Source organism: Neoarius graeffei, chromosome 21 (assembly GCF_027579695.1).
Source record: "Neoarius graeffei isolate fNeoGra1 chromosome 21, fNeoGra1.pri, whole genome shotgun sequence".
NCBI lineage: Eukaryota > Metazoa > Chordata > Actinopteri > Siluriformes > Ariidae > Neoarius > Neoarius graeffei.
In genome coordinates, this window is record NC_083589.1 from 57,648,064 (window position 1) to 57,672,384 (window position 24,321).

The 24,321-nt window shown below is 41.7% G+C and overlaps 1 protein-coding gene across 2 annotated transcripts; it reads left to right on the forward strand.

Moving 5' to 3' along the window:
• Positions 1-410: 410 nt before the first annotated feature.
• On the forward strand, positions 411-24,120 carry LOC132869891 (uncharacterized). Of its 2 annotated transcripts, none has more exons than XM_060903408.1 (2): positions 411-494; positions 18,892-24,120. In XM_060903408.1, exons 1-2 carry the CDS (start codon positions 474-476, stop codon positions 23,851-23,853), a joined length of 4,983 nt encoding a protein of 1,660 aa, XP_060759391.1. In that variant the 5' UTR covers positions 411-473; the 3' UTR covers positions 23,854-24,120. The 2 variants fall into 2 exon arrangements, with proteins under 2 accessions (XP_060759391.1, XP_060759392.1); XM_060903409.1 differs by lacking the exon at positions 411-494 and adding an exon at positions 8,559-8,665.
• Positions 24,121-24,321: the final 201 nt, after the last annotated feature.

Genomic DNA, 24,321 nt, shown 5'->3' on the forward strand with positions numbered 1-24,321 from the left:
ATAAAGCAGCTAGAGATAATGAGATGAGATTATCTTATTAATCCTAATATAGACAAACTGCTTTTACCTCTCTCTTTTTGTACATGCATTAAATATCTTTTTAACTTCCTCATCTTGTACGCTTTTTTTTTCAGGAAATGCAAATCTAGAGGTTTATTTTCTATACTATATCACGTGTGTAGTCATTTCTCTATTTTTATCAAGGCTTATATGAAAATGAGAGCGCTGTCTTAAATTCACGGGCGATAGTGATACTCTCCTTTCCCCACCCCCTCACAAAAAAAAAAAAATTTAAAAGCGCGAGGGGAGGGGAGGGGGCGTTACCTCAAGGTACAGAATCGTTGTCTGAGGTTTTGAAATGGGTGGAACTTAAAGGAGTTGGTTTAAATTCCAAAGTCATGAGTGCTCTTGTGCACATGTGTGTATACATCTATGGATCATATAAACTGGATTTAATATTAGCCAACTGAACTATGGAGCCTTTGCAGCCATCTGTAAGTATGCATTTTGTGCCAGAAAATAATGTTGTTTTGGTTTCTGGATGCAGTGTCAACTCTTATAGTTGATCTCTTGATTAACTTGTGGGTTAATTTATATCACGTCTTTATGCAGCATGGAGATTTTTGTACTTAGAGCTATATTTATATATTTTGCTCAAGCCTTTTGTTTCTATGCAAGCCATTTGAATGGGGGTGGGGGGTGAAGAAGAATCCTTTATTTGTCTCGTATATATTATAGCACAGTGAAATGCTTTTCTTGCCATATCCCAGCTCGTTATGAAGTTAGTGGGTTTGTGTTTAGTGTTAGTAAGTGGATCAATGCTTATGCACAGCAGCTCTTACTTGGAAACTAGCTGAAAGGAGTTTCTTCACTGAGATCCTGCACAGTACCCCAGAAGGAGTCCATTCCAACATCTGGACAAACTGTAGAAAGCCATGGAATATATTTCACATCTTGTTTTTTCGCAACATTATAAAATAATTGCCTGTTTTTCGAGCATCTTATTTAAGGTGTAGGGTTTGGGTTTTTTTTTTTTTTTTGCTCGCAATGACGTAAGGATTTGTTTGCTCCGTTCTGGAGATCTGGAAAGAATCAGATTCACGCGAGTCACTCGATTCATTCTGAATGAACGACACGGTTGCATACATTCTGGTCCTATTTTAAAGAAAAGACCTACCTACTCTAATTTTATATCTGTATATACACTTGCAATGGAATTAATTTGCTTCTGAATAAAGTGAAATAAAATATCGAAGCGTTTTTCTGGTTCGCTTCAGTGAGAGATCATGTGACTCGGCTCACCAATAAGAGTCGACTCTTCCTGTTCATAAACTGCTCATTGCTATTTTGCGATTTAGACCTAATTTAAAAAAAAAATCTATTTTCTTTGGCGGATTTTATTTCACAAAGTCTTCCTCGACCTTCTTGTTAACAAAATATTACTTTGCATTGCATTATTTTAAAATAGATTTAAATCATATTAAAACCAGCATGTCTATAGAAATGTGTATGAACATCTACAATAAGCAGTTTGCCATTGCTTCCTGCTGTCTGTGCTTCATTTGCATTTCTCCTGATATGGATACATTCCCACTTATTATTACCGGTTAATTTCTATAAAGCTGTCTGAGTCCCCTTTTTTTTCTCCCGTGCACAAGTAAATCGAAATACTTTTATATTCACGTTCTCATCATCACGTCCCAATTAATGCCAGCACAGAGACAATGCAGCCAAGAGGAATACAGCGCATGCGTGTAACTCAGAGATCCGCCTATTTCGAGTCTGTGAGTTAATCGTTATGCATATTTCCCCGCAGCGCTCCTCCTCCCGCCCCTTCAGCACCCCCAATCAATAGCAGATTTAGTTCAGTGGCCCAGATATCAACCTTTAAAGTGCATATCACGGGTAAATTCAGGAGCAAGATCAATGTAATTCTTCTATTTTATATTAAACTTTGGTCAAATATCTGTTGCATTTTGTGCAATTTTTTTCCTTGCGCAATACCAGAAAAATTCAGTTGAAATCAAGCCATTTGAGGCGAATTGGTCCGCCTCTGAAGAAACTTGCCATTTGGATTTCCCAGCAAACATTGATTTTCATGACATCGCGTGCGGGACGCGTCCATACCAATACTCAGCTGAGTTTAAAATGTCCATACCATTTTTGAATGGAGAAGCCGCGATGCGGGAAACGTTGAATAAAAACACCAAACGCGGTATCGCTTCCAGCTGATTTTCAGTTGTGAACAGACCTCTCAAAGACGGCTGACTATTGGTGGGGACAGCAGGTAAAAAAGCTTTATGAAGTTTTGATTGGCCCACCGTTGCCTTGACGTTGCTATGGTTTTTGATTGGCCCACCGTTGCCTTGACGTTGCTATGGTTTTTGATTGGCCCACCTCCCGTTGCCTTGACGTTGCTATGGTTTTTGATTGGCCCACCTCCCGTTGCCTTGACGTTGCTATGGTTTTTGATTGGCCCACCTCCCGTTGCCTTGACGTTGCTATGGTTTTTGATTGGCCCACCTCCTGTTGCCTTGACGTTGCTATGGTTTTTTGTTGTCATTGGCTGTAAGCAGTAGCAAGCGGTAAAATCAGCATTCAGCTCGCTGCTACAGCAAAACAGCACACAGGCAGTAATGTCGGGCAATAAAAGAAAACGTAAGGAGGACATGAGACATTATTTTATCCAGTCAACGGTAAGCTATTCAAAACAAAATAGCCTTGTTAGAGAACCTCTTCAGATAGTGACGTTTTCTTCTGCCAAGCGCTCGACTCCAATTGTTTAGCTTCTGCCTCAGAAGGCTAAAACACCTTAACATCTAGCAGTTGTATATACACACACACACACACACACACCCACCAATAAATGCTTGTAGGCAGGGGTGTAGTGGGCGTGGTACGCGGGGGTACGCCGTCCACCCACTTCTCCCGAGGTGAGATTCAAAAAAAAAAAAAGTTGTGTGTGTGATTTTCGGGCGTTCATGGTAGCAGCACCGAGAGGGCAACAGAACTGATATAATCGCCTGCCTGGTCATCCTTACGCGGATAATTTCACCACATACTGTATTATATATATGATTTTAAATTCATAATCTTTGTGGCCTTCCTGTTTAGTTGTACATCCAAAAATGTGAAATGACAATAAATTTAAAGAAATACTCAAGTCTTTAAGAAGGAGTGCATGGTAGGGCTTAACCCAATGGCTGCATGTCATGTATTTTGTATACGCAGGTGCCTCGATCGCGCCAGACTAAATGCTTGATTTATTCGATTGGTGCCTTTTATAATAAATTTCAGCCCATTGCTGGTTTGTATGCGATGTGAGTGAGTGACGTGACTTTTTTTTTTGAACTTCTGGACACATGTTGCAGCTGTTGCCACGGCAGTAAGTAGGCTAGTAAAAATATCGAATTCCGAATGCAGCTCGGCTCAAATGAACATGAATCGAACATGAACAAAGGTGTTTGTGTATCATAATTTCCAATATTTTGGCTTCACTCCTGATAGTCCATGTTAAACCTATGCAAGGTTTATGTTGAGTTCCAGCAGCAGAGTGGTGCTGTCTACGACGATGCATTCGGAAGGAGAAGGCGAATTTGTTCCTCTTTAGCCATTTCGGCATATTTATTGGAGACAAAATAAACCGCGGCTTTTCGCCATAACAGTTGGGCTGTACTGACAAACACGAATGAAAATTGCACACATAAAAATGTCTGAAAAAAAGTGTCTTCTTGTGCCCTCTTGTGTTGTTAAAAGAACGTAACATTTATACAAATCATTCAGACCAAACAAAGGCTACCGCTTCTGACATGATATCAAATCGATGACGTCACGAATCGCGTACCCCCACTTTAAAAATCCCCACTACACCACTGCTTGTAGGTAATGCTAAATGTTTACTTATATTTACTGTAACAGCAAGGAGTTTCTGTTTGCAATCTCTCTCTCTCTCTCTCACTCACACACACACACACACACACACACACAAATAAATGCTTGTAGGTAATGCTAAATGTTTACTTATATTTACTTTTTTCTTGCTCATTGTTTGCATGTATATGCGTGTGTATATGCGTATGTATGTAACCTCTGCAATAAAATGTGAAAATACAAAAATGTGAAACAATTGTCACTTAACCCTTTTAACTTAATGAATAAACATTTTTGCAAAATGCACTACAACTACCAAAACTCTTCACACTTCTACCACCCATACCTACATTACTTCCAGATTCTGAAATTGCAGTAACTCAAAAGGAAGCACATGATGTTTCAAATGTGTGAGAATAGTAAAAGTTGTGTGAAAATGAAGCAGCAGCACATAATTTTGATTGATTGTGTTGTTGTATTTTGGGTAGGTCATCCACTACAGCGAAATTCACAGCAACTTCAATGTCCACTTTCTCTGTGTGATAATGTATTGCCCGTATACATGCAGATGTTGGCCTAAGACTAATGCCGCTTTTCCACTACAAACGCGGCTGAGCCGTGCCGAGTCGAGCTGAGTGGGGCTGTTGGAGTTGCATTTCGACTACAACCGCGCTGAACCGTGCTGGCTGGAAGTGGGTGGACACATTGGGTGGAGTTAGCGAAAGTGGGTGGACATCACGTGATGTCGTTAAGCAGCGCAAACAGTGACATCAGTGACAGTGGCGGAACAAGTCAGAGCCGGGCCGGGGGCGGGGCAAATGACCGGGCCCTTTATTAAAGCTTATCATAACATCATTTTAGGCTACAAAATGTCCGCAACTGCGGTGTTTACCAATTTCAACACTACCGGGTGCAACTATGTTATTTAGTACATCAAGTCCTTCAAACGAACATGTAACTCAGAAACAAAAAACATTAGGATACTGTACATGGCTCATAATAAAACATCAATAGCCTATACTGCGCACATTATTTGAAGGGCATACGAATGAGCGCTCAGAGGTTGCAACGGTGACAGGAAGAGTCAGAAATAAAAGGAGGGCGGTGCAAACCTCACTGAATGCACTGTGTTTACCAATTTCAACACTACGGGGTGCAACTATGTTATTTTGTACATTAAGTCCTTCAAACGAACATGTAACTCAGAAACAAAAAAACATTAGGCGACATACTGTACATGGCTCATAATAAAACATCAATAGCCTACTGCGCGCATTATTTGAAGGGCATACGACGAGCCTTGCGCTCCGCGAACTCGTCCACGATGCTCTGTATGTCACTGATTCAGTGATCTTTTAAGCAGTAGTCTCACGACCCGAATAGTAAACAATAAACATGGAGGACATGGAGTCGTTAGTGTTGCTGGTCTTGGTGCTGTGGCTTGTTGTCACCGACAACGCCAACAGATACTGGCAAGAGCGTATAGATGAGGCGAGGCGCATAAGGCTTCAGAAATTCTCGTAATTCGTAATTCTTCTTCTTCCGGGTTTACAGTGTTTACAGATCCCAGCGCGCTCGCGGGGCGTGTGTGGGCATGTGAGGACACTCCTCCTCACCAATCAGTGCACAGGGGAGTGTCTGCTCACGCCCCCAGCCTCACTCGGCACGGCTTGGCTCGCTTCAGCCCCACTCCAAAACGGTGCGAGTTTTAGGGGCTAAGCAGGGCTGAAACGAGCTGAGTCGTGCTGTTTTTTGGTAGTCGAAACGCGAGCCGTGTCGGGCTGAAGTGAGCTGAAGCGAGCTGAAGTGAGCTGAAAAAGGGTAGTGGAAAAGGGCCATAAGTGTACCTGGTGCTAAAAATCAAAATAACACAAAGGAATGGACAACCAATCATTTGTACAGTGTAGGCCACATTTCGTGCAACAACCGTGGCGCACTGGGGCGCTTGGCCAAATTATGTCCCCACCAATATCAACACCGTTTTTACGCCCTTGGCGGGACGCCTCCTTCTGAATCCTACGTCAGCGCTGGTTTGTTTGAGAAAACGACCTAGTGGTTTTCTGCAAATTTCTTCAACGTGAATAATCACGTAATTATTAAAATGGTTAACAGATGTATCGTAGGAGGGTGTAGCAACACCAATCTTGATGGGATTAGTACAGTGATTAGTAAAGTGATCTTCATTGAAAAGAACAGTGCTTTTCTTTCAAAAATAAGGAAATTTCAAAGTGACCCCAAACTTTTGAACGGTAGTGTAAGTCATAAAAAGAATTTTCCCTGACACCCAGTTATTGCGTTTTGTTATTTTATTTTTTTCTGCTGTAGACAGATGGCCTTGTGCAAAATTACCCTTCTGGTGAGCGTGTAAAGGGACATACTTTCATATAAAAAAAAAAAACCCCGAATTTGGTCCAGGATATGCACTTTAAAGCTAGACTGCCTTTTAGATTTTTCAAGTGTACACTACCGTTCAAAAGTTTAGGGTCACCCAGACAATTTTGTGTTTTCCATGAAAAGTCACACTTTTATTTACCACCATAAGTTGTAAAATGAATAGAAAATATAGTCAAGACATTTTTCTGGCCATTTTGAGCATTTAATCGACCCCACAAATGTGATGCTCCAGAAACTCAGTCTTCTCAAAGGAAGGTCAGTTTTATAGCTTCTCTAAAGAGCTCAACTGTTTTCAGCTGTGCTAACATGATTGTACAAGGGTTTTCTAATCATCCATTAGCCTTCTGAGGCAATGAGCAAACACATTGTACCATTAGAACACTGGAGTGATAGTTGCTGGAAATGGGCCTCTATACACCTATGTAGATATTGCACCAAAAACCAGACATTTAGTAGAATTTAGCTAGAATAGTCATTTACCACATTAGCAATGTATAGAGTGTATTTCTGATTAGTTTAAAGTGATCTTCATTGAAAAGAACAGTGCTTTTCTTTCAAAAATAAGGAAATTTCAAAGTGACCCCAAACTTTTGAACGGTAGTGTAAGTCATAAAAAGAATTTTCCCCGACACCCAGTCATTTTTGTTTAGTGGCCCGAAAGCTACTGAATTCAAATCACAGACTTCCAATTTTATTCGTTTTTTTTAAAGAGAACAATTAATGAATTTATCTCCGTGTGGCAGTGGTGTAGTGGTTAGCACTGTCGCCTCACAGCAAGAAGGTCCTGGGTTCGAGCCCAGCGGCGGACAAGGGCCTTTCTGTGCGGAGTTTGCATGTTGTCCATGTGGGTTTCCTCTGGGTGCTTCGGTTTCCCCCACAGTCCAAGGACATGCAGGTTAGGCTAATTGGTGGCTCCAAATTGACCGTAGGTGCGAATGTGAGTGTGAATGGCTGTCTGTGTCAGCCCTGCAATGATCAGGCGACTTGTCCAGGGTGTACCCCGCCTCTCGCCCATAGTCAGCTGGGATAGGCTCCAGCTTGCCTGCGACCCTGTAGAACAGGATAAGCGGCTACAGATAACGCATGGATCTCTGTGTGGCCCTAAATTCTCTGCTATTTTTTCCTGCTTCACCATGACCCAATTCAAGATACTACGTCTTGAATCACATGGTGGGCTTTCCTTGTTCGCGTGAGGCATTGTGGGATACAAATTTGAAACAGGAGAGAAAAATGGAGGACATGAGTGTGCAAATGAAATGTGAAAGACCGACTACAGTAACGGAAAGCGAGAAGAAAAGACATTATGTTGCAAAAGAAAGGAAGCGCAGGACCAAACTAACAAATATCGGCGCTCAGCGAGCACCTCGGTGTGATCAGCTGTTCGTTTAGTGACAGAATGATGGAACTGTCAGTGCACGCTCAAAGGTAAACCTGTAGATGGCAGTAATGCAACACTGTGGATGCCAGCTGCCGTAAAATCCAAAAGAAAAAGAAGCAGATAAATTTGCACACACGGACTTCCTCTGTCTGCTTGACTGTGCAAAGCCAGCGATTTCATGCACATTATTTGCTAGGGAAGCCAATCAAATTAAATAACTTCCCAGACACAGAATGGTCTGATTTATTTTTATTTACTTTTTAGATATTGCAGAAATAATCACACCTCACCTCACCCTGACGCCTTTAGGCCAACGGCCTGTAAGTTGTCAGCCTCTTTATGAATGCTCTCCATACTGTTCTATCCTCAGCCATTTTCTTGACTGCTTGGAAGTCTGGTTCCTCTCTTCTGGTTATCTCCGTGATCTGATCCAGCCATCTTTTTCTTGGTCTACCTGCTGGCCTTTTCTTTTTGGGTGTCCAGTTAAAGATTCTCTTTACATCTCTGTCCTCTGGCATCCTGTGCAGGTGTCCAAACCACCTCAATTGATTTCTTTCAACTAATGCCAGTATGGACTCAACAGACAGCGTTTGGCGGATGACTTCATTTCTGATTCTGTCTTTTCTGGTAACCCCAAAGATGAGTCGCAGCACTCTCATCTCGGTGGCTTGTACCCTACTTTTCGTTTTTTTTAGTTAGAGTCTAGGGCTGCACAGTATATCGAAAAAGTATCGATATCGCGATATCATAGTTTGCAATACACATACCGCAAAAATTACTTAAATTTCGATAAAAGGCGCATTTTTCTGTGCCGTACAATCACATTTGAATGTCAACAAGCGCCGCGGGATAACTCCGCCCCCTATTGCAAAACAAGTAGAAGCCTCGTGGTGATGGCGGAAGGCGGTAGCAAGTGTGGTGAGACAAACTTGTGTGAGGAGGAACTGGTTTCCAAAAAAAAAATGCACGTCTGCTATTTGGAAGTACTTTGGATTCAGGAGGGGTGACGTACTGCAAACTCAGGTACTTTGCAAGACATGTAAAACAGTGGTGGGGTGGCTCACTGGGACAAACACTGATGTACAGCAGCATAAAACCGTGCTCTCTCTCTCTCACACACACACACTACCTCTCACTCTCACACACACACTACCGCTCTCTCACCCGCATGTGTTATTAACAGATTGTGTTTGAGTTTATGGTGAATCTGTGTCGCTCACCTTTATCTCCCGGGAGCCGCTGAAATTGCCATTTTGAATGCTTTATGTTAATGTAATGTAGTTTTCAGTTTTTTGTTTATTTCAACTTAAGACATTTTCTGCTGCGTTCACAAAAATTAAGAGATTTAAAGATGATTGATGGACACCATTGCAGGTGTAGCCATGTTTTTCCAATAAAAAATAATGTTGGAATGGAAGCGATGCATTGGGTGTTTTTTTTAAATGCTAGATACAGGGCAGAACGGCGAGTAGAGGTAAGAAAAACAGTATATATTTAATTATCGTGATACATATCGATATCGAGATATTCAGTCATGTTATCGAATATCGCATATTTTTCTGATATCGTGCAGCCCTATTAGAGTCCAGACTTCGCTCCCGTACAGAAGGACTGGTCTTAAAATGGTTGTGTATATACAAATTTTCACGTCTTTGGGTATACTCTTCTCCTTCAGGAGAGGGATACAGGGCACACAAATTTTTCGTGAATTTTGTGATCCTGTTAATTTCTTCCTCGGTCAAGTGATCCGAAGTCATTTTGCTACCTAGGTAGTTAAAACTAGTCGTTTTTTTTTTTTGAGGATGTGGTTATTTATGGAAATGCTACCTCCACCTTGTTTTCGACCCACTCTCATATACTCCGTCTTCTCGTAGCTAAGTTTTAATCCTGCTGTAGTCAGCTCTTGGTCCCACTGGGTCATAACTCTTTGTAGCTTTCGTGTGCTGTTTCCGGTTTGTGCAATGTCATCTGCATACCCAAAGCGTTTGATTTCGAAGTCTTTCCGTTCTATATTTTGTATAGTACGGTTAAAGTAGATAATGAACAGAAGTAGAGAGAGAACACCTTCCTTGGCGTACACCGGTGTTGGTTTCAAAGTAAGTAGTCCAGTACAGTACTGCACTGGTTCTCATATGTGCTTCTTATAGCTTTAAGGAGTCTATTACTAATGCCGGTTTCTCCTATCACTTTCCACATTTTTCCTCTCGGTATGCGATCGAACGCTTTTTCCAAGTCAAAGAAACATGCTGTTCAATGGAGTATTCCCAGCTCTTCTCTAGGAAAAGTCTCATACCCCTTTTCCACCAAATCGGTTCCAGGGCTGGTTCGGGGCTGGTGCTGGTTCACAACTCGTTCAACTTGCGAGCCAGCTGAGAACCAGTTTGCTTTTCCATAGCTCGCGGTGCTAAGGGAAGTCATGTCATTACGTCGTTGTATACGTCAGTTACATCGCTGCGTTTGCATAAACCTTGGTGCGAATATCGAAGCAAAAACAGCATGGAAGAAGCAGCAGCAACAATAATAATAATGGATGACTTCGCGTTTGTACAGCTGCTGCTTCTCGTCGCTTAAAAATGGCGATCTTTCAAGGTCTTGTTATTGTTGTTGGTCTTAACAACTCCCCCCCCCCCCCCCCCGCCCGCCCCCCCGCTGACGTAAGCAGTTCTTTCCTCTGGCCCAGCAGAGAGCTAGCCTGGGAAATCCCATGCTGCTTTGCACAATCGTTCCGATCTGAAAAGACAGCATGGAAACTATGGTCTAAAGGTTCGCCTGAGTTAGGGAGCCAATCAGAGAGTGGGGAGGGGTGGAAAGATGGTGATGCGTACTACTCGGCAAACGGAAGCTTGTAGTTTATTTGGGACTGTTTACGGATCACATTTAACATGGCGGCAAGCAATACGAACCAAACTTTCAATCAAGCTTTAGACACTGTTCTGAATTAGCCTGGGAAATCCCATGCTGCTTTGCACAATCGTTCCGATCTGAAAAGACATATTTCCTTGTCGTCTTCGTTGCTCTAACTACGTCACCGGGTACAACTGCCACGATTGGCCATGGGCTATGTATACGCCAAATGATAGACATTCGCAATGTCCAATAAACGGCCGTTGACAATCGTAAACCACACCTCCCCTACGAGAAATTCAATAGGCGGATTCCAGACCATATGTGATATGGTGACTAGCAGAGAGCTGGTGCTAGCCTGGAACCGGTTTTTCTGGCCCCAGAGCCAGTTCTTTGTCAGTGGAAACAGAAAACCCGGTTCCAAACTAGGCACTGGCCCCGAACCAGCCCTGGAACTGCTTTGGTGGAAAAGGGGCATCAGTGCTGCTATATGATCTACTGTTCCCCTGCCAGGTCTAAAACCGCACTGGCTTTCACTGAGCAGGCTCTCTGCTTTTTGTCTCAGTCTTCTTTCGAGGATTCTTTCATATAGTTTGCCAATGTGGCTCATGAGGGATATACCCCTGTAGTTTTTGCACTCAAGGGGGTCTCCTTTGTTCTTAAAGATGGGACAAATTACAGACCTGTTCCATTCTGCCGGCACTGTTCCTGATTTCCATGCATGGTTAAAGATGTCTAGTAACATGTATTTCATAGTTTCTCCTCCTGCCTTTACCGTTTCAATAGGAATGTCATCAAGCCCTGGGGCTTTGTTGTTCTTTGTAAGTTTTAGAGCTGATTCTACTTCCTCTATAGATAGTTTTCACTGACGTCACGGCATCCCGGGGAACGCCCCCAGCCGCCATCTTGGTGGGCAAACAAAACGGACCATGTTTTTTTTTTTTTTTTTTTAATTATCAATCACTTGGCACACTCGTGTATTTTACTTACTGAAACTGTCTTACTACTATTATGAATACTGTGCAATATTACTTTGCATCTGGTGGCTGAGTAGAAGGCCTATATTTCTCTATGGTTTAATATGATTTAGCCTAACCAAACTCCAAAGCCTGAAACTGACTTCATCAAACTTTAAAGGCTGTCTGATATATACAACTTTATATATTCTAGCATTAAATAGACTGTTGAATGTTATGCAACCGTAATAAGTTGATTAAACACAAATCAAATCATACAGAATAGACCTAAAATGTTTTTCAAAAATGACCCTTGCGTGAGCGATATTAGTGTACATTACAATGTAAACGTACACTCAGCGGCTCCAGTTAGGCATTCTCTAGAGATTGTTTACACGATGTTTTGGTTTCCAAAAACAAACTTGGACATAATCGATTGTTTATTTAAACAACTTACCACTTATAAAAGGGCGGCACGGTGGTGTAGTGGTTAGCGCTGTCGCCTCACAGCAAGAAGGTCCTGGGTTCGAGCCCCGGGGCCGGCGAGGGCCCTTCTGTGTGGAGTTTGCATGTTCTCCCCGTGTCCGCGTGGGTTTCCTCCGGGTGCTCCGGTTTCCCCCACAGTCCAAAGACATGCATGTTAGGTTAACTGGTGACTCTAAAATTGACCGTAGGTGTGAATGTGAGTGTGAATGGTTGTCTGTGTCTATGTGTCAGCCCTGTGATGACCTGGCGACTTGTCCAGGGTGTACCTGGACAGCTTAATGGAGCCTCGTGTCAGAAAACCTCCTAAGTATAATATAAATTCAGGCTAAATAGTATAACACAATTTCTCCATGATCTGATAAACGTAATTGGAGCAAACTAACGTGTGTGTGTGTGGTGGGGGGCATAAAATATTGAAATGAGAGACTTTTTCTAAACTGGTTAACAAAGGTACATTCCACAGTCTGATCTACTGACCCTTGTAAAACAAAGCCTGGCACAAAGATAACTGTGGCCAGAGAAACAGAAATCCTAACACATTCTGATGCTCCAAACAGCAATCTTGAGGTATAAAATAATCTTAGACCAGCAGAAGTTTCAAGTTGCAAACCCATCTGGACGGGTTGGGTGGTTTTTAAATATTGTGTATATACATTAAGCATCTTGATATTAATTATCCTTGTGTATATAGACAGCATTTGCTTGTGTAAATAAACTACATTTATGAATGAGATTGTGAGAGAGACAATCATGTTCCACATATTTATTACCATGCTTGGTGCATTTCATTTCCCATTTTTGTCATCTCACCCACGATTGGTCACAGTGCATATTGCAAATGGCAGCCCTTGTGTTTCACTAGGAAGCTGTTCGTGACCATTTATTTACTTAAATAATTTTTAAAAATCTTTCTGGATAGAAGGTAGGCACAGTGCTGGAGGAAGTTTCTCGAGAGAAAGTAGTGTCGCATGAATGGGTGATGGACAGATGTAAGTGCTAGGAGAGTTTATTTGAAACTCAAGCCCCTTTCACATATGAAATCAGTTAATTGCATGAGGTAAAAAAAATCTGGAAAAGAAATTTTCATTCCCACTCAGTCTTCCATAATAGAAAAGTCATGGATATTGTGTATCCTTCCTCCCAACTGTATTTAACGGAATGCTATGGAGTGTGAACCATGTGAGACTGGATATTGTGTAAAATTCGTGAGGTGGCAAGTGCATTGTTGTTGGGGGCCATTCACAATTGTCAACATTTTCATGAGTGTACAAAACGTACACTTTTTAACCTCCCCCCCCCCTCCCCAAATTGTACGAAATAAAATGTTGATTTTTCTGTATTAAAAAAAGATCTTGTTTATTCACAAAAAAATAGAAACCACAGGAGCATTTAAGTTTCAACTGAAAGGTTCCCTGCAACAATTTTCAGAGATGCAAGGTCAATGAGATCACGTTTTAAGTCTGCCAATTTCACATCTGCAAAGTGTACTTTTTGTGACAACAGAGAGTTCGCCTTTGAGAAATGATGCTATTGTCTGACGAGTAGAGCACAAAGTATAGTACTCCTTGCATGAAGCTGCAATAGAGGTAAGTGCTGTCATGAACTCAGGATGAGATACAATGTCAGCAGTAAGCAGCTCCTTCAAATCTATGCCAAGTTTTTGACAAAGAAATGCTGTAATCCTGATCTTCCCATCCATTGCAGAAGAGCCTGAGCTTCCTTGTGCTGGTCTGTCTTGTAGTACCACCATATCCTCTGCTGGATCAGTGCTGAGTACTGGAGAAGGCCTACTCTCAGTCTCTGGAGTTGAACTGGGGCCAGGCATGGGGCCAGGCATAGGCCTAGGGGTGGACTGAAAGTAGCCATCAAGATTTCGGCTGATACTATTGTTTCAGTTTGCCCATAATACACAGTGCTTGAATAGTCCATGACATTGTACAGATTATTTATTTTGCTATGTAAAAATGTATTATTTATATTTATTTCAGTGCTTCAACTGCCACCCGCCCGAATTTAATTAAATTTTTATTTTTCGCTAGTTCACCCGCCCGATCCGCGGATTATCTGCGGACTCCGCGGCTGCAACCGCCATCCGCGCATCTCTACTAGCTACGGCCTAGCTACACGCCATAGCTTTCCACACTGACGTGGCCAGCCTTCCAAAATTACCCTCAGAAGCCAAGAAAAGTCAAACTAACCTTTTGAAATAGGTCCACAATAGTTTTCTTTGGCCGCACTTTGAGTTTTTCCATCCTTTCACGACCTTGTTGATACAGTGCACATCGGCTGGCATTCAGACCATCAGTTTTCAACCTTTTCCAAAGGTTTTGCCCAGCGCTGACTGCCTCAGACCGTTTTAAATTGTGGTTGACGAAATGGAACACATTGATGAAGTGGCAGTATTCATTGTTCGGGGACCGATGTATTGTGTCTGGCCTATTTTGCACATAAATCTCCAGCTCATTGAACCACTCACACTGGGACGCCATTGTTCTGCAACGTCAGAACGTGTGTATCAGCCAGCGCCACCGTCGGACGCCCAGGGAACGTCTGTATTGTGCATTCATGCTGTGTACAAACACGGCAATTAGAGCCATTGGAGTGAGAGAGGGCTGTATTGACGATCTTCTCTTGAGATAGCCACGGATCAAGAGCCGTCAATACAAGGAGGTATAGCCGTTGATACAAAGAGGGATCAACATTTTTATAACTATTTTAAAAGTGTACACGGCTGATTAACCCCCTCCCCCCAGCGTACATTTTGTACGCTCATGAAAATGTTGATAATTGTGAACGGCCCCTTGTTATTGTTGTTGTTTAAAAAGCTTAGACATTTTCTAGTTAGCAACATGGCACAAGTCGAGCAGTATCACATATCTTCCTGTTTCTGAACATTTGTTTTGTTCAAGCAAAGGCTATTTGTAACAATTTTGCTTACATGGTGGAACCTCCGTATTATCACGTCTGTACCTGTTTGTCAAGGCACCGCTTTTCACAGCGGCCTTTAAACATAGCCGCTGTGGACTACAGCACCCACACGCACCTCACCACTCACAATCACCTGAGTTCTACTCACATACACTTGCTCACTATTTAAGAACTTCAGTTCTCACAGTTCATCACAAAGTAAACATTCGGTTGGTCTGACTTTTTACCAAGCCTTTGTATTCTGCACTGTTTATCACTGAGATCACATTTTCCCCCATTCGGATGCTTGACATGAACATTTACCCGAAGCTGCTGGCTCATATTGGAATAATTTTATCTTTTGCATTGCTGCCACACAACTGTCTGTTGAAATAATTGTTAGGTGACTGGACCTGACTGTAATATCAACAAAACTACCAATCTCTTCCTCTGAGCTGTACTTGTACTGTATATACAGTAATGATCTATGTCACACAATATTCACACCTCTGTTTAATCTGTGCTTACCATCCATCTGGTACACAACCACCTTTGTGTATCTTTACGTAATTTTCCTGTATAAAAGCCCTAGGTACATGCAAGGCATGCTGTAAAGCAAAGGTGATTTCAAAAATGGACAAAGCTAATATTTGGTGTGAAAACATTTGCTTTTTAAAAATGCATCAGTAGTCTTGGGTATGGTGTCAAGTTCACCCAGATATCACTGCTCTTCCCCTAAGAGAAGATCCTGTGTGGGCTCTTAAACCAACCGAATGTTTACTTTGTGATGAACTGTGAGAACTGAAGTTCTTAAATAGTGAGCAGGTGTATGTGAGTAGAACTCAGGTGATTGTGAGTGGTGAGGTGCGTGTGGGTGCTGTAGTCCACAGCGGCTATGTTTAAAGGCCTGCTGTCTTCACTCAGTACATCCATGATGATGGCAAAGTAATCTGTCAGGTATGCAGGTGAGAGATGGATGTAAAAACAGTTTATTCATGAATTGATGCAGACAAATCCAAAGTGTGTGATAAGAGCAGAATCGATAGGCAGGCAAGGTTCAGACAAGGCATAAACAGGATATAAAAGTCGGACGCAAAATACAAACAAAGTCAAAACCAGATAAACTTTGCAGAATACAAAGGCTTGGTAAAGTCACACGTGCCGCATATCCACTCACTCACTCGAGCATACAAGCATGACCCTACAATTCCCACACATGCTAATTCTACAGCATTAACCATGCACCCTTGTTTTCACGGTGATGTAGTGGTTAGCACTGTCGCCTCACAGCAAGAAGGTTCTGGGCTCAAGCCAAGTGGTTGGCAGGGGCCTTTCTGTGTGGAGTTTCCTCTGGGTGCTCTGGTTTCCCCCCACAGTCCAAAGACGTGCAGTTAGGTTAACTGGCTATTTGAAATTGTCCATAGGGGTGTGTGTGCACGCTCAGAAAGGAGCTGGCCATCCTACTGCTGCAATAGCCCCCCCAAGCATATCTACGTCATCACTTTTTTATCGCAATGCATTATGGGGAATAGCCAGGGTTGGTAGCTGTGCAGTATAGAAGAATAGAATGCCTTTATTGTCGCTGCACAAATGTACAATGAAATTTAGCTCATCATAGGAGAGGAAAGCCGCTGCGTACATGTGCACCGCCACTCTTGGGCACTTCAGCCTGAGGCCGTCCCATGTTAACCTAACTGCGTGTCTTTGGACGTGTAATTCAAACTCGGGTGACTGAGTGATGAGGTGTGTGTGGGTGCTGAAGTTCATAACAGCCACTATGAATCATGGGAAGTGGATGTTAGATTAATTTTATGTGAGACCGATGTAAGAGGAGCAATTTTACTGTGCTCTATCATGGAAGACAATGAAATTGGTGATTTTAAATAGGTGGATAACGTTGAGGGTTTACAGCAGGAAAATCTGAATCCAAATCAAGCTTGGTGAGAAGGTAAGACATAAGTGACAAGAATTCGTACAACCTAGAGATTGGCCGAGTCTATCACACTGTACAACCCCGATTCCAAAAAAGTTGGGACAAAGTACGAATTGTAAATAAAACCGGAATGCAATAATTTACAAATCTCAAAAACTGATATTGTATTCACAATAGAACATAGACAACATATCAAATGTCGAAAGTGAGACATTTTGAAATGTCATGCCAAATATTGGCTCATTTGAAATTTCATGACCGTAACACATCTCAAAAAAGTTGGGACAGGGGCAATAAGAGGCTGGAAAAGTTAAAGGTACAAAAAAAGGAACAGCTGGAGGACCAAATTGCAACTAATTAGGTCAATTGGCAATAAGTCATTAACATGACTGGGTATAAAAAGAGTATCTTGGAGTGGCAGCGGCTCTCAGAAGTCAAGATGGGAAGAGGATCACCAATCCCCCTAATTCTGCGCCGACAAATAGCAGAGCAATATCAGAAAGGAGTTCGACAGTGTAAAATTGCAAAGAGTTTGAACATATCATCTACAGTACATAATATCATCAAAAGATTCAGAGAATCTGGAAGAATCTCTGTGCATAAGGGTCAAGGCCGGAAAACCATACTGGGTGCCCGTGATCTTCAGGCCCTTAGACGGCACTGCATCACATACAGGCATGCTTCTGTATTGGAAATCACAAAATGGGCTCAGGAATATTTCCAGAGAACATTATCTGTGAACACAATTCACCGTGCCATCCACTATTACCAGCTAAAACTCTATAGTTCAAAGAAGAAGCTGTATCTAAACATGATCCAGAAGCGCAGACGTCTTCTCTGGGCCAAGGCTCATTTAAATTGACTGTGGCAAAGTGGAAAACTGTTCTGTGGTCAGACGAATCAAAATTTGAAGTTCTTTATGGAAATCAGGGACACTGTGTCATTCGGACTAAAGAGAAGAAGGACGACCCGAGTTATCAGTGCTCGGTTCAGAAGCCTGCATCTCTGATGGTATGGGGTTGCATTAGTGCGTGTGGCATGGGCACCTTACACATCTGGAAAGACACCATCAATGCTGAAAGGTATATCCAGGTTCTAGAGCAACCTATGCTCCCATTCAGACGACGTCTCTTTCAAGGAAGACCTTGCATTTTCCAACATGACAATGCCAAACCACATACTGCATCAATTACAGCATCATGGCTGCGTAGAAGAAGGGTCCGGGTCCTGAACTGGCCAGCCTGCAGTCCAGATCTTTCACCCATAGAAAACATTTGGCGCATCATAAAACGGAAGATATGACAAAAAAGACCTAAGACAGTTGAGCAACTAGAATCCTACATTAGACAAGAATGGGTTAACATTCCTATCCCTAAACTTGAGCAACTTGTCTCCTCAGTCCCCAGACGTTTACAGACTGTTGTAAAGAGAAAAGGGGATGTCTCACAGTGGTAAACATGGCCTTGTCCCCACTTTTTTGAGATGTGTTGTTGTCATGAAATTTAAAATCACCTAATTTTTCTCTTTAAATGATACATTTTCTCAGTTTAAACATTTGATATGTCATCTATGTTCTATTCTGAATAAAATATGGAATTCTGAAACTTCCGCATCATTGCATTCCGTTTTTATTTACAATTTGTACTTTGTCCCAACTTTTTTGGAATCGGGGTTGTACAACAACAGCATCAAATCTCAGAATGTCTTATCAAAACACTTATAAATGAGTAATTAGTTAAATAAAACTTCCACACGGACACGGGGAGAACATGCAAACTCCGCACAGAAAGGCCCTCACCGGCCACGGGGCCAAACACAAGCCATTTAATGTTGTGGAACTTCCTTTAGACAAGTTGGTTCCTGTTACCAATTATGATATCGCAGCTGTAAGCAGTTGTTCCCTTACACTCTCTCTCTTGATCTTAAGAAAAGTACAAAAGTACACAGCTATCATATTATGAAGAAATCAGAATGTGCAAACATCTCTGTCCTTTGGGGGCTACTGTCAGAACTGCTGTTATAGATCATTAATCCATAACTTATTGCTGTTTATTACTCAATGTATTTATGTTCTATTATGTTTTAAGACACCTTTTTTTTTTTTTTTTTTTCTTTTGTAACAGTCAGAATCTACATTATCACTGAAGAACCATCAGTCATCGGTCGCAATTCAAGCAAATACTTGGACGCCACCTCATGGACTTCAACTGGAGGCTCCACAACAGACTTCCTGTAGCAGGATGCCTAGGCCTACAGCACAGGGGCAATATTATATTGCACAAAAATGGAGGTCAAATCAACAAAATAATCAACGGTTTCATTGGTTATGGAACTGCCAGTCGTCCTCCCAGCCTGTTTCAAGTTCATCTAATTTGCAGTCGAGACAGATGCCTCAAGTGTCGTTTTCTGACTTGCAGAATCCGTTGCTTCTCAGAAATTCCACTTTGATGAGATCTATTTTACCAAATAGACAGTTTGGACCATTGCTAGCTGCTCCGCATGGGACCCCCACTCAAAACCTCAGTCATTATCCCCAGACCTTGAATAGAAATACTGTTCCTCAGCAGAACCATAATATGCCACCCTTGCACAGTGTCAGTAGTACATCTACTGGTTCTTGTTTCCCTTTGGTTGATAGCAATGCAGGTTCTGCAACTGATCAGAATAACCTGATACATCATTCAGTTCTACCTCAGTACCAGTCTTTGAATGGACCTCATAACAGAATGCAGATTGCCCATCAACCTGCATCTCGGCTGCAACAACCAGATCTGTCTGTTCAGAGTTTGCCTAATCAGGCACCACAGAAAATTCATGGTAATCAATGTCAGATCAGTGGAGGAAAAGGAAATGGTGCTTTATATAGCTCTGTTAACCAATTCCCTGTTGCATCACAAAGACTCATCATGCCATCCCAGCCTTCAAACTACAGTCATCAGACTGGTCAACCTTCATCACAAATCCAGCATCAACCTTCACCCTACGGAATGGAGAGCAATTCTGATAGTTCCAGTGATTTAAAACACAGCAGAAATCAGCATCAAAGTTTATCAAACCTACCTCATCCCCTATCATACACAAGGCAGAATTTTATCATTCAAAGACAGCCAGATCAGAGGATAAATCAAAGTTTATCATTAAGTTTACCTCAGGACAATGTCCAGCCCCAGACTCCACTGCAACAATACAACACTATACTGGTTTCTGGCAATCACAGCAAGACATGCCACCCTACTGTACCTGCCATTCAAGGAAAAACACAGCCACAAATTTTGCAATCTTCTAGCACTCCTATCAGTGAAGCACCACCTCCCAGCTATAGAGAATCTACTCGCAACTACTCCCAGCTAATGGATTTTCTGGTAGCAAAGGGCAATACACAAGTGCTTGCTCAAAGGCATGGCACTAGTCCTATGTCTTGCCACAACACCAGCTTTACCACACAAGGGCAAACACCAAGCCACATTACCACTAAGGCAAGCTACTCTACTCTGATGAACCTACAACAGATACCAGAATCTGCCCCATATTGTAGTGTTCCTGCAGCCCTCCGCTGTAAAGAACTCCAAAGGGTGAGCAAGTACCAGACAGCTGTCAGAAGAACAGAAGATGAACATGTGCTTGGTAATCAATTGAAAGCACCAGATGTTCAAAGTTTTGAAGGGATGGAGAACAGAAAATTGCAGACAGATTCAAACACCAAGGGAACAGATGAATGTAAGGGCAATAACAGATATGGAGAGGTACAGTACTGTGAGGATGTAGCTGAATCTCTAGAGCTGGTATTGGCACTGCAGAAAGTACTTCGACAATCCCATAAGGCAGTAGCTGTAGTTCCACCCATTTCTCAGCAGACCCCGAGTCCAGAAAAGAATGATCATGAGAACACAAGTCCTGATGACAGCCTGCCCTTCAAGATCAGTGCTGTCTGTACTCTTGTTAAAGAGGGCAAGAATGTGGAGCAAGAGTCAAATGCACAGAGTCTACCCAAAGAAACCATTGAGGAATTACTGCAGTTGTCAGTACCAGACCCTGAAATGCAGGAACTTGACAAACATGAAGATGGCTCTATAGTTGACAGCCTAATATCGGATACACAAAGCACTGACATTCCTCAGTCTAAAACTGGCTCTACCACATCTCGGGGCCCTGTTTGCTCTACTGTCTTGACATCAAAATGTCCAGAGGATCATAAAGTCAAAACTGGCAAATCAAATGGCAATGTAGTTGATTTGTCCAAGGTTCAAGTGCTTAGATTTACACAGGAGAAGTTTCATAACTGGGTGAAGTTGTTAGAAGTCCCACCAGAAGGAAGTGTAAAAGAGCCAGTAGCAGATGTTAAGAAGTGTCTCTTGGATCTCTTTTGGAATGGAAACACAGAAAACTTAGTAAAACAAATGAATATATTCCCTGCATATATATCTGACTTCTTTTCCAAAGTGTCAATAAAAGAAGTACAGACAGCAATTTTTCAATACATTCAACCCAAAGACTTAAAGATGCTGGAAGATGGTTACCGCATTCTGAAAAATGACACAGACTTCCCAACTGAGGAATTTAGATCCTCATGGTTGAACATTGATGAACAGCCAGCTGATATAGAAAAAGTTCTTGCAGAACAAAATATGGACTTCACTGATTATACTTTATACAGAAATTTCAGCACTAACATTTATTCAGAGTTTGAATCTTCTACAAAGGTAATCCCTGCACAAACTGACTGCCAGATTGACAAGATGATTAACAAAGAGCTTGCAAACTCGCAGGTGTGTGAAAGTAAACCCACTGAACAAGTCTCCAACACACAAGAAGCATCAGAGAAGCAAGAAGATGAGAACCTTGAGAAGCATCAGCAGCAAGATGTAAACTTGAATCCTGAAGAATCTGCAGACTCAAAAGAAATGGACACACTGAATGAGAGCAAAAGCAAAACAGAATGTGAACAAGTCTGCAGAGATGCAAGTGAGGATATCATTTCTTCTGTTGAACTTGTTGAGCAGAGAGATCTTTGTACTGATGATGATGATGATGATGATTCCAGCAATGATTCCCAACTAATCGAACTCTCACTTCTGTCATCTGATGATGCAAGAATCATTTTTAAGGAATACTCTGGTTGTGACTTGCAGAAAAAGCCTTCTCAGTTGTGCCAAGATGCAACTAAGGCTTCAGCCACCCGAGACCATGAGTCTAGTAATTTCTGCAAATCAGCCAATCGTATCAAATTCACTTGCCCTCATGTGACTGGCATCAACTGGGATGGTGACCATTTCTGCCCCAGATGCTGGGAACAGACACCTTTACTGCATCTAGATCTGGAAGAAGCTCTGCTCAGCCCAACAGGGGGTAGCCCTGAGTTTGGTAAACCAGACTCAAATTGTACTGTATTGTCAGAGAGTAGCAGCATAGCTGACTCACCAACTCCCGTAGTTGATGTATTTGAAGTGACCATCTCAGAACCAGATCCTTATGCAAGTGATGCAGTAGAGAGCTGTACATCACTGTCTGGAAAATCACCAGTTAAAGAACCACAGGCATCCATTCGCACTGAAACTGTTAGCTTCACTGTGCCAGTTGATAAACAAGTCTATGAGACCAGCAGTTCAATGGGAGCAGAGTTACCCAAACCCCTATCTTGTGCACAAAACATTGAAAACCTCAAAATTCCAAAGCAGACCAAAACCCCAAAAGATGAAGTTTCTCCACCATGCAAAAAGTTAAAACTAACCAAAACTACAGAAATGCCTGCAGAAGATGACCTTTTTACCACTGATCTTGTGACCAAAAAAGCTAACTCCACAAAACCACATCCAAGTGACTTTAACGTTACTCCAGCTGAATATGGCCAGAATTGTAAAGATGAAAGAACAGAAGGGGGAGACGAAAGTAAGTCTCCAATCAGACTGAAAATTCCAGTTAATACTCAATGTTCACAATCTGGCAAACCAGACCCAACCATGAACGTATGCTCAGAGAGTAGCAGTGACTTTTCAAATTCCTCAACCTATGGAGTTAATATGATTGTCACAGAACCAGACCCTAATCTAGGTGATTCAGAACCAAGCTGTAGTTCACAGTCTAGTAAATCAACAGATAAAGAAGCACATGGACAAGTGTGCTTAGAGAATATGACAGTCATTATGCCAATTGAAGAACAAGTTTGTGAGGCTAATATTTTGTCAGCGGCAGGGTTACCCAAGGCTTTATCGCTCACACAAAATGTTGAAAAGAGGAAGCCAGTTATTTTGTCACAGAGCAAAACATTAAGAAAAAAAGTTTCTCCACCACGTAAAAAGGTAAATGTTACCAAAGCTACATCAATACCTGCTGAAGATTACCTTTTCACCCCTGATATTGTGGTTAAAATGGCTAGCTCCACAAAACCACATCCATATAACCTCGATGTTACTTCTCCTCTTTCTGTCTGCTGGCCATCTTCAGTAGAAGACAGCAAGTCTCCAATCATGTTGAAAACTGAACTTGATGAACATTCTGGCCAAACTAAAACACATCCACGTGGGAAATTGACAAAGCCATCTCTTAAGTTCCAAGCGCCAGTTGTTACACCTCAGCCGAAAAAAACAGCTGTTGTGGCAAATTCTGACACGAACAAAGAGAAGGTGCTTGGTACAACAAAACAAACTGGACAAAACAAAGAAATGAAAAAACTGCAATTTGCATTGTATGGATTCAATAATACCAACCGGAACAGAGTTATTCAGTCCCAGGACCACAACATGACAAAGTTGTCCACAGCTCCTGTTTACATCACCGTTTCAAACAAACCTGAAATTTCCAACAGCTACACAGATGCACTTTCAGCTAAGCAAAAGGTCTATAGCCAGTGGAGTAGCACATTTGTGGAAACAAAAAAGAGTACCTCTTCACATAAGAAATGTCCAAAGCATGTGAAAAAAGAATTGAAATCCAGGGGACACGCACTCAAATGCCTTGTTAAAGACAGATTAGCTATAAAAGAAAAGCAGTTCACAGATGGTGCAAAGCGTAAACAAAATGTGGAAGATTTTGTTGCTCCACAAGAAGAAAAAAAATTTAAGTGTACCATTAGTGATGAAAACTTATAAGCATGCGAACACAAACTACCAGTTCTTAAGTAATATGTTGGATTAGAAAGTAAGCTTGTACTGTATGCTTCTTAGTGTCAAGTAACTCACTGCTTTCTGGTAAATTGTAAAATTTGATCTTATGGCTGATGTCGGTGCTGAATCCAGACTCTGGTCATTTCTTTTTATTTGTTTGATGAAAGTGAAAGAGAAGGTTCTCTTTTATTTTATTTCCAACTCCAGTTACATAAACTACTTGGAATGGTTGTTTTGTCTAATTGATATTATACTGTGTATTACCATTTTAATTCACCAAATTTTTCGTGGTTTTGTTGATGGCCATTGAGAATTTTTTTTTTTATCTTTTTTATATTCTTGACATTTTGCAGTGTCTTATCTGTATTCTTGTAGAAATTTTTCCAAGAAAATCTGTTTGAAAATGTCATGTTACTGAATAAATTAGTTATGATACCTTTCAATTGTTTTGAA